The sequence below is a fragment of the Nicotiana tabacum genome, chromosome 16, assembly GCF_000715075.1.
Source record: "Nicotiana tabacum cultivar K326 chromosome 16, ASM71507v2, whole genome shotgun sequence".
In the NCBI taxonomy this organism is placed as follows: Eukaryota; Viridiplantae; Streptophyta; class Magnoliopsida; order Solanales; family Solanaceae; genus Nicotiana; species Nicotiana tabacum.
In genome coordinates, this window is record NC_134095.1 from 64832232 (window position 1) to 64842679 (window position 10448).

A 10448-nucleotide genomic window follows, 5' to 3' on the forward strand; every position below is an offset into this window, starting at 1 on the left:
AAAATATAAAATGTTCATGTAGACTACCACGTCACATTTTTTCACAGAAAAGTTTGATAATTTTGATTGGTGACTTTCTATGTGTAATTAATAGAATAGTTGAGTGACTTTCTTGTTACAAACAAAAGAAAAATACCTTTAATCCATAATTTTAGATAGTTAGGTCATCACCTGATTAATGAACTCCTTAAACTCATTTACTATTTTGTAGGAGTAAACTTTTTTTAGAGGTGAGGTAGGCCTAGCTAGGTGCAGTTAAAAAAAAAAAGGTTAAATGAGAAACGAAAGAAATAAGGGGCAACAGTTCCAGAGTTAGTTAGTGTTCAATTCTAACTTATCATTATAGTATTTTATTCCTATCCATTTAAAGTAGCGGTACTCAATATTTTTGACTTGTCTATAAAATGGAACTCTAAAAAAAGGAAAGCATGAAAAGGAAAAAAAAAAAACGCAAGAGAAAGAAATAAGTCCAATTGCATTATTATGTCTCAAAAGCAAAAAACTCCAATTCTTCTCATCTTAAGCTTCTCTTTGTTTGCTCATCTTCTATCTCCTTGCAACTGTGAATGCAAATTTGGCGAAGTAGGCACAGAAATCCGAGGGATGATGGTATTTGGCAGCTCATTAGTTGATAATGGGAACAATAATTTTATTGAAAAAACAAAAGCAAAGGCAAATTACTTGCCATATGGAGTAGATTATGTAAGGGGACCAAGTGGTAGATTTACAAATGGGAAGAATGTGATTGATCTTATTGGTGAGAAACTAAAGATCCCTCAAATTCCAACATTTAGAGATCCAGAAACTAAAGGAAGTTGCATTGTTCATGGTGTTAACTTTGCTTCTGGTGGTTCTGGCATTCTTGATGAAACTGGTGCTGTTTCTGTGAGTATTTACTCTACTACTTTCTCTTTCTTTCTTTCTTGTTTTTTTTTTTGTTGAAGAAATTAAATATTCGCCGTTGGAGTCATCAAAAGGTGTAATTTAGGTGGTTTGTGATCATTTCATAGCATATGTAAAGTCCCAACTACCTGCATTCTTAATTAAAAGGTGAATGGAGGGATTATACGTAAGAGGTGGATCTGTTGTGGGGAAGGGAATATAATTTATCACCCAACATCTATATTTTCTTTCTTTTTTTATGTTATATTGAGAGACAACGAGCACATTATAATATGAATTGACAAATTTTTGGCCTTAAATTATATATATTTGGCAAAGGCAGTCCAAAATAATTGACATTATTCTCAAAACAAAACCCTATACTTCCCTATTTATTCTCTCAATAACTCCCTCTCTTTGTGGTCTACCTTTCCCTTTCTCCTCCCAATTCCACCACAAAACTACCACTCGATGGCCTTCACTGCTTCCAATACTCACTATCTCTTCTATCTCTCTTCGCTCTTATCGTTCTTGTTCAGGCAAGACTCGACACTAGGGGTGTAAAAATGAAACCGACACACCGCATCAACCCGATAATCCGAGTCAAACCGAAAAAAAAACCCGACTATGATTTGGTGTTGGAAACAAAAACCGATCATATTTGGTTTGGTTTGGTTTTAACTAAAAAAAGTCAAACAGAAACCAAACCAACCCGACATTATATGTATAAAAGTTTTAAATATATTTAATACATATAAATATTTATTATAGTGTATTTTATAAATATTTCTTAAGCTTTTTCATAGTTTTATCTTTTCACGTATTATTTCAAGCTTGGACTAATAATTTTTAGATGCTCCAATAAGTTTTATAGTTCATAAATGTTAGTAACTCAAATAAATCCTGAACCAATATCCAATCAATACTAATGCTAATAAAAGACATTCAATTCAATTATACTTTGAAAGAAAATAGTGTTGTATATCTATTTTTTAGTTTTTTTTATGGTTTAGATAAAATGCATAACTTATTTTTCTTTTAGTGTTTAGTCATGTAAATAATAGTACTTATTAATCGTACTTATTTTAGCACTTATTAGTAATTTTAAATTATGTTTGTTTTTATTATGGCTTATTAATGATACTTATTTTATGTGATTTTATTATCTTTATTGTTGAATATTTTAGTACAATGACATGACTCATATCATATTTATGTTATTTTATTGAAAAATACCATACGTAGCTAGGATTAAAGAAATATTTGAAGCATAAATTTTATATTTTGTGCTATGAAGATTTTATGGAAAAAAACTTGAAAAAATCCGAAAACCCCGAGAAAAATCGAAATTGAAAACCCGATTTTTATTGGTTTGGTTTGGTCTTTAAATTTAATAACCCGATACAATTGGTTTGATTTGATAATTAAAAAATCCGAACCAACCCGACATATATACACTCCTACTCGACACAAACGATAATCCGTAAAGACTCAAGGCCACAAACCGATGGATTCATCCCCATGTGAAATACTTTTGTTTCTTTAGACTACAATTTTGGGAATCATTTTTAAAGCTTGAACTTGAATGGGCAGTATGATTTTCTTTCTCAAGAGTCAATTGACAATTGATCACGTAAACTAAACGAAAACAATTCGTGTGTCATAATGACAATACAAAAGTTACAGAGAAAATTATTTGAGGCTATTTCAAATAATTAACTTACTATTTCAAGTCAACTTTTTTTTTTTTTTTTTTTTTTTTTTATGTTCCTCAACGCCACGGTTGGACTGGATTAGGCGAGGGCGCAATATCACAATGTATCTCAAGTGTTAGTTGGCTGCTACTTTTTGAAGACCATACAGGAAGAGAAATTGGCATAAAAATAAGGAAAACAAATTTTAGCATATATATTTGTGTATATCTACAAAAAATTATGTGTTATACAATGAGATATACAAAGAAAAACTAAATTTTTGATATATATTATGATATACAAAGAATAAGAATAAAATATTGAAACAAGAAGGAAAATAAAGTTATGAAATATATATTTTGGGATACACATTATTTTTGATGTATTATACATTGTGATAAATAAATAATATAATTATTTTTGTGTTATGCACTTAGATATATTGAAAGTAGAAAAACAAAATTTTATAGTATATATTTTGATATACACAAAGAAGGAAAATAAAGTTATGATATACACTAGGGTTTTTTCTGCTAATTATATGAGTACGTTATCACAACGTGTCAGTATCTCATTCTGAAAGTCCGATAACCATCAAGGAGTGTGATGAGATGAATGAATCCCTTCACCTTTTACCAATGGTCTTGGATTCTAGCGAATTGTTGATGGTGAGCGATTTCTCTTTTAGTGAGGCACAATTTCAAAATTAATTAGATAATATGTAGGAGGGACTAGGGAGAGGCGTACATAACGCCTCGTTCTTTTATCGATTCTACGATATAGGCTTGTGACTTTGCATTACATAGTTTTAAACTACCTAAAACTTCTAGCACTTAATACTGCCTTCGAATGCACACCTTTATTCAATAGAAACATCAATATCCCCCGCAACGGTCCCCAGTCCCCGTAACATGTTACAAAATCTTCTGCCCTTTTTTTTTCCTCCCCCAATTTTGGTTAGTTACAAACCACATAATACTATCGTTTCCAATTAACTGTTTTAAGCTCTGAGTCCAAACAGAACCTTTGATTATGCTTTTCTGAAAATCCAACTCCAAGAAATTAAATCTCTCTCTCTCTCTTATGTTACCGAATTATATAGGCTGCAATAATTAAGAAACCACAATAAAATTGACAGCAATCTCATAGAGAGAGGTAGATAATGTATCACCCATAATGTTTTTCCCCTGCACTTAAAGTAATATCCTACTTATGATAATAAAAGTTGTTATAACCACAAATAAAGAGAGTCTTTATAACATTAATAAATGGCCACTTCATTAACAATAGTTTACACCTTTAATATGGTTTTTATTTTTCCTTTTCTGTCTAGTGTGTCACTTAAACATAGTATAATTTTCCTTTACCCATCAACAATCACAATAATGTGAACAAGTGAAGATCAAATGTCTCCAACTACTAAATTGCGTTTGTGTGATGGTACTTCTCTCTTGATTCTCCTAGTCTTATTATCTCCTTATCAAGATTAGAAAATAAATTATGAAAAAAAAATCATATATAGAAACTCGAAGAAAAGACTTCTTATCGACCATCAAAGCTTGTACTCTAGTGGTATCAATGAGAGTCTTTCCATATAATAAACGTAGGCTCGATTTTGACTATTCGGTTTCCAATAATAATATTTCCTTTTTAGTACTTTGTTGCACGGTAGATTATTATTGATGTTTGATTCTTAATTAAATTATTGTAGGGGGAAGTGATGAGCTTAAATGAACAAATCAGAAACTTAGAGAATGTGACATTGCCTGAGTTGGAAGTACAGCTGGGATGCAATGCCAAAGAAGCACTGGGAAATTACCTGTTTGTTGTGGGAAGTGGAGGCAATGATTTTTCACTCAACTATTTCTTAAACTTCCCCAACAACAATGCCACTCTTCCAGCTTTCATTTCTAAGTTGATCAATGCTCTCTCTTACCAGATCCAGGTCTGCCTCTAACTAACTTCTTCTTGCATTTTTTCCCCCACTTTTGGTCTTATATTATTTTAATTAAAAATAATCTATAGTATTTGTTTTCTTTAGGTTTTGGTGTAGTTTGAGGCAAGAAAATGAGAAAAATTTGTTATACTCCTTTTTTTTTTCAAGAAGAATAGTTAGGAGAAAGTCTATTTGTTAAAGTTGGAAGGAGAGTTTTTTTTTTTGGTTCTTCACTCGGTATTCGGTACCCGTATTGGGGCCCGACTAAATCCGGATTCGCGTCGGGAGTCCCACATTGAGGGTCAAACGCTTCCTAACAAAGGTGATTCCATACTCAGGGACTCGAACCCGAGACCTCTGGTTAAGGATGAAGGAGTACTTATCCCTCCACTAGGGGTGGATGCACCATATAACTATCGGGTTCAACTGAACCCAGTACTTTCGACGCAGAACATTAATTTATGTGTAAGAAATCTCTAAAATTGCAATAAATAATAGATATGAACCCATAAATTTAAATATTGAACCCATAGAATTAAAATCCTAGATTCGCCTATACACTCTACCACAACCGTTATTGGTAGTTGGAAGGAGAGTTTGATTTTAAAGCAAAATTGGAGGTGAAAAATAATTTTAGTCCAAACCTCATGTCCATATTTTCATACTTTTCACTATACTATTTGGCATAAGGAAAAAAAGGTACTATAGTATTCGGCAATCTTGCTATCCTAATTAATTATGATAGTAGTAAACGAAGTACTATAATATATTTAACATTTGTGTTAAATCAAAGTTAGACATCTAATTATAAGACATATAAAAATGAATATATCTTAATATGGATAATTTGATTTTGCAGAGGTTGTACGACTTGGGAGCAACAAAATTTGTGGTAATGTCATTATATCCGAATGGGTGCAGTCCAATGGTTAGGGCAAGAATTCCAATTCCCATGCCCACTGACTGCGTACAACCAATAAATTTACCTCTACGTCTTTACAACAATAACTTAAGGAGCTTGGTCGATGAGATGAAGCAAAAAATGCCTGGTTCTAAACTAGTCTATGTTAATGTTTACAAGATCATTAGGGATATCATACGAACTCCTACTCAACATGGTAAGTACGTACTTTCAATTCATTCCTTTTTTTATTTTCCGGATATTCTTTTTGCGGCACATATGGGTTTCAGTCGCATTACTTTAGGGGTCGTTTGGTTTGTGGGATAAATGGGAACAATTCCGGGACTAATGTAGGATTACTTCATTCTAGTTCGGTAGAATATTAAGTTCGAAATTGTTTATACCTCAATTTTGGTATTATTTATCCTACGTTTTATGTAGGATAACAATGCCGGAAACACTATTCCCTCGATAAAAGAACAAAATATCATATATGCCCTTCTCCAAAGCTTTTTCCCCAAATTAAGTCTTTTTGCAAAGTCAATGTTAAAATTAAAAATAAATGTTTATTTTACTTTAGTCTAATTTAAACAACAACAACAACAACAACAACAATTGCATACCCAGTGTAATCTCACATTGTGGTGTTTGAGGAGAATAAAGTGTACGCAGATCTTACTCCTACCTTGTGAAGGTAAAGGCAGTTTCTGAAAGACTCTTGGCTCAAGAAAAATAATTTTCAGCAGGTTTGAACAACAAAACAGTAATGAAGAGGTCATAGTGAAAATACTAAAGATAAGAACATTAACAACACAAATAACAAAGCAATAAGATAACTAAAGCAAGGGGAACAACATATAATAATAAAAATTGAAGAATAAAAAAAACTAAAATGATAATATTAATACTGGTATTGAAAAAATAGAGTAGATACAGAGTCCCAAACTCGACAGCCTACTAACTTTCTACCCTGATTTTCAATATTCATATCTTCCTATCTAGGGTCATGCCCTCGGTAAGCTGGAGACATGCCATGTCATGTTTAATCACTTCTTCCCAATACTACTTCGGCTTACCTCTACCTCTCCTCAGATCCACAACAGTCAACCTCTCACACTTCTTCACTTGGGGTATCTGCATTTACTCTTCACACCGTACCATTTCAGCCTCGCTTCCCTCATTTGTTGTCCATAAAGGCCACTCCCATCTTGTCCCCAATAACTTCGTTCCTAATCATATCTTGGTCGTGCACCTCAACATCCTCATTTCCATTACTTTTATCTTCTAAGCATGAGGTTCTTGACTGGCCAACACTTCGCCGCATACAACATAGCTGATCTAACAAGAACTCTATAGAACTTACCTTTAAGTTTTGGTGGCATCTTCTTATCACACAAGACACCAGATGCAAGCTTCCATTTTATCCACCACACTCCAATACGATGTGTGATATCATCGACAATCTCCCAGTTTTCTTGGATTGTTGATCCCAGATACTTGAAACTTGGATGACTTGTGTATCAACTCTTACTTCCACATCTGCCTCATGGAGTACATCATACAACTTGCACTCCAAGTACTCCGTCTTAGTCCTGCTCAACTTGAAGCCATTAGATTCTAGGGTCTTTCTCCAAACCTCCAGCCTCGCGTTAACTCTGCTGCACGTCTCATCAATTAATATTATGTCATATGCAAATAACATACATCATGTCACTTCCCCTTGTATATATCGCATCAATACATCCATCACCGAGGCAAAAATAATGGGCTAAGGGTTGATCCCTGGTTCAACACCATTACTACTGAAAAGTACCCCGAGTCTCCTCTCACTGCTCTTACTCGAATTTTGGCCTCATCATATATGTCGTTAATTGCCCTAATGTATGTTACAGGTACACTTCTTACCTCCAAATATCTCCATAGAACCTCCCTAAGAACTTTGTCGTATGCTTTTTCTAGGTCGATAAATACTATACGTAAGTCTCTATTATTTTTCCTATATTGTTCCACCAATATCCTAACAAGATGAATGGCTTCTATAGTAGATCACTCCTCCGTGAATCTGAATTGGTTCTCGAAAATAGACACCTTCCTCCTCACCCTCATCTCCACCACCTTTTCCCAAATTTTCATCATGTGACTAAGCAACTTGGTATCCCTATAGTTGTTGCAATTTTGAATATCACCCTTGGTCTTGTACAACTGAATCATCGTACTCCACCTCTATTCTCCGAGCATCTTATCCATCTTAAAAATAATATTAAATAACCTAGTCAGCCACTCCATACTTGCTTTGCCTGCGCTCTTCCAAATTTTATTGAAATTTCTTTTGGCCCGGTCTCTCTTTCCCTCATCTTTTTATGCATAGCCCCTGTAACCTCCTTAAACTTTATACGTCTACAATACCCAAAATCTCAACGCCTTTCGTAGTGTTCTAAATCACCCAAAATAATATTTCAGTTCCCCTCTTCATTCAAGAGTTTATGAAAATATGTCTCTCATCTTCACCTAATGTGTGCGTTCTCCTCCAATACTTTGTCTTTCTTGTCTTTGATGTACTTCACTTACTCCAGGTCTTGGGTCTTCCTCCCTATCATATTAGCGAGCCTGTACAACATCGTATCCCCAACTTTGTCCTCTAGATCCGCATACACGCGTTCCAATGCAACCATTTTTGCCAACGAAACCACTAACTTTGCTTCTTTATTCGCCGTCTTATATGACTCCCTGTTCATCCTCTTTTCCTCCTTGTCTTTTCTCTTCACTAGCTTCATGTAGGACACCTTCTTGGCTTCTACTTTTTGTTGGACCTCTTTATTCCACCACCAGTCCCCTTGTTGCCCACTGAAGTAACCCTTCGAGACTCCCAACACCTCTCTAGCTACTTTCCTAATGCAATTAGCTATCCTATCCCACACACTGTTTGCATCCCCGCTACGACCCCAAGCCTCCACCCATTGGCGTAGCCACCCTATGCCAAGGATGGTCAAGTGCACACTCTTTGCTGAAAAATTATATTGCATAGCCACCCTATGCCAAGAATGATTATATATATATATTATATTTTGAACAACCTTAACACACTTGAGTAAGGCAGTTAAGAGTGTTCAAAGTGACGTGTTGTTCACGGGTTCAAAGTTCTGCCCATTTTATTTGCCGAAACTAAAATGAGACCACCATGTATGGTCTATTTGATTCTTTTTCGATCTAAAAAATTTTCTAATAAAATAACTCTTAAAACTTAAAATTTGTGTAGAAATAAACAACTAATTAAAATTAATTTTTTAACTAAAAGTTATTTCTTAAATAAATTTTGTATTTTAAAAGTCAAGCTCCACAAAAATTTCTTCAAAAAAATCTCTCTACAAATTACAAATCCTCTCGACTCTCTCTTTCCTTTGGTTTTATGCTTACTTTTATCAGTAAAATTTCTAATGTTGTCCTTTTGTTATTTTAATTTTGATTTATAAATGCTTAGTTATATGTTGCATAGTTTGATCTACAAATTTTGGTACACCATTCATCGCCAAAAAAAATTATTGACTTGTTTAAAGTTTGAACACCCTTGAAGAAATTTCCGGCTACGTCACTGGCTCTACCGCAATCAACTTCTCCCTCATCTCCTGATCAGCTTTGGCCTTACTCAAACTGCTCCATTTGATCCTTGGTTAGCCATACACACAGCTCTCTTTTGCCTCTTCCTCTTAATCTCGAAGTCCATAGCCAAGAGCTTGTGTTGTGTCGTAAGATTCTCATTCGGAATAATCTTGCAGTCCTTACATAGACCTCTATCACCTTTTCTAAAGAGTAAGTAATCTATTTGAGTCTTAGTCACCATACTACAGAAGGTAACTAAGTGCTCCTCCTTCTTTGGAAAACTCGAATTACTTATCACCAAATCAAAATCCTTTGCGAAGTCCAAAAAACGAAACTCCTCCTTCATTCCTATCCCCAAAACTAAAACCTCCATATACATCATCATAACCTCCTGACATAGACCTGATTTGGCCATTGAAGTCTCCTATGAAAAGCTTCTCGGTGTGAGGAATACATCTCACAACCTCATCCAAATCCTTCTAATTTAAACCAAAAATATGTTTTTATATTATATTTATTATATCCCATTTTTATCCTATGAAGCAAATAATTTCGTCATTTTTTAAGTGAAAAAGTGATTGATTTTTAAACCGATTGTGACAAGTCATTTCCATTTACGTACACAGGTTTTGATGACACAAGGCATTCTTGCTGTGAACTTACAACAATAAAAGAAGGTGGGACTGAGACTTTGTGCAAAACTGGAGGGAATGTTTGTTCAAGTAGGAGCAAATATGTGTGGTTTGATGGATTGCATCCCACAGAAGCAGTGAACATTGTGCTTGCTAACAAGGCCTTCGCTTCCGATCTTCAAGTTGAAGTCTACCCTACAAATATTAAAAACCTCGCAGAACAATAATACATGGCTTTTCAGGTTTTAATTCTCTTAGACTATGAAGAACTTACTAATGTATAAATGTATTTTTAGTACGATGATTGCAGTATGTAGGACCCTTTTTTTCTTTTGCATAACACAAGTTTTTAGAGTTTGGGTTAGACCCATTGCGAATGTTCTTTTAGTTCTCGCAAGAAGTTTTATGTTAAGGCGTAAGAGATCAATAATGCAAAACACAGAAGACCATTGTAGCCATTTCTTTATTCATATTGTGACTAGTTATTTTGTAATATTTCCTCTTTATTGAGAAGGTTTACATTAATTTTGTGCACAGAAAAGTTATATTACCCCTTTTTATGATCACATAGGCCTCGTAGTTATGTGTTGATCAAGCAAGTATTCTTTTGGAAAAATATTAAGAAAAACATTTCAAAAGAAAACAAGTAAAACTTCCTAAGTCCTAACGAAATTACAAATTTCAGGCCACTTGCCTGTTAAATTTCAAACTATACCAATATTTTCTTAACACAAGAAGAGGAGGAGAAGTCGAAGGAATTGCAAAACAAGCAAGGTTCTACTGCGTAAATGAGAAATGGATTATAT

General features: G+C 34.1%; 1 protein-coding gene across 1 annotated transcript; it reads left to right on the plus strand.

Annotated features, from left to right (window-relative positions):
* Positions 1-413: 413 nt before the first annotated feature.
* Positions 414-10192, plus strand: LOC107777541 (GDSL esterase/lipase At4g16230). The gene is made up of 4 exons (XM_016597583.2): positions 414-885; positions 4288-4521; positions 5372-5630; positions 9637-10192. Exons 1-4 carry the CDS (start codon positions 484-486, stop codon positions 9867-9869), a joined length of 1128 nt encoding a protein of 375 aa, XP_016453069.1. The 5' UTR covers positions 414-483; the 3' UTR covers positions 9870-10192.
* Positions 10193-10448: the final 256 nt, after the last annotated feature.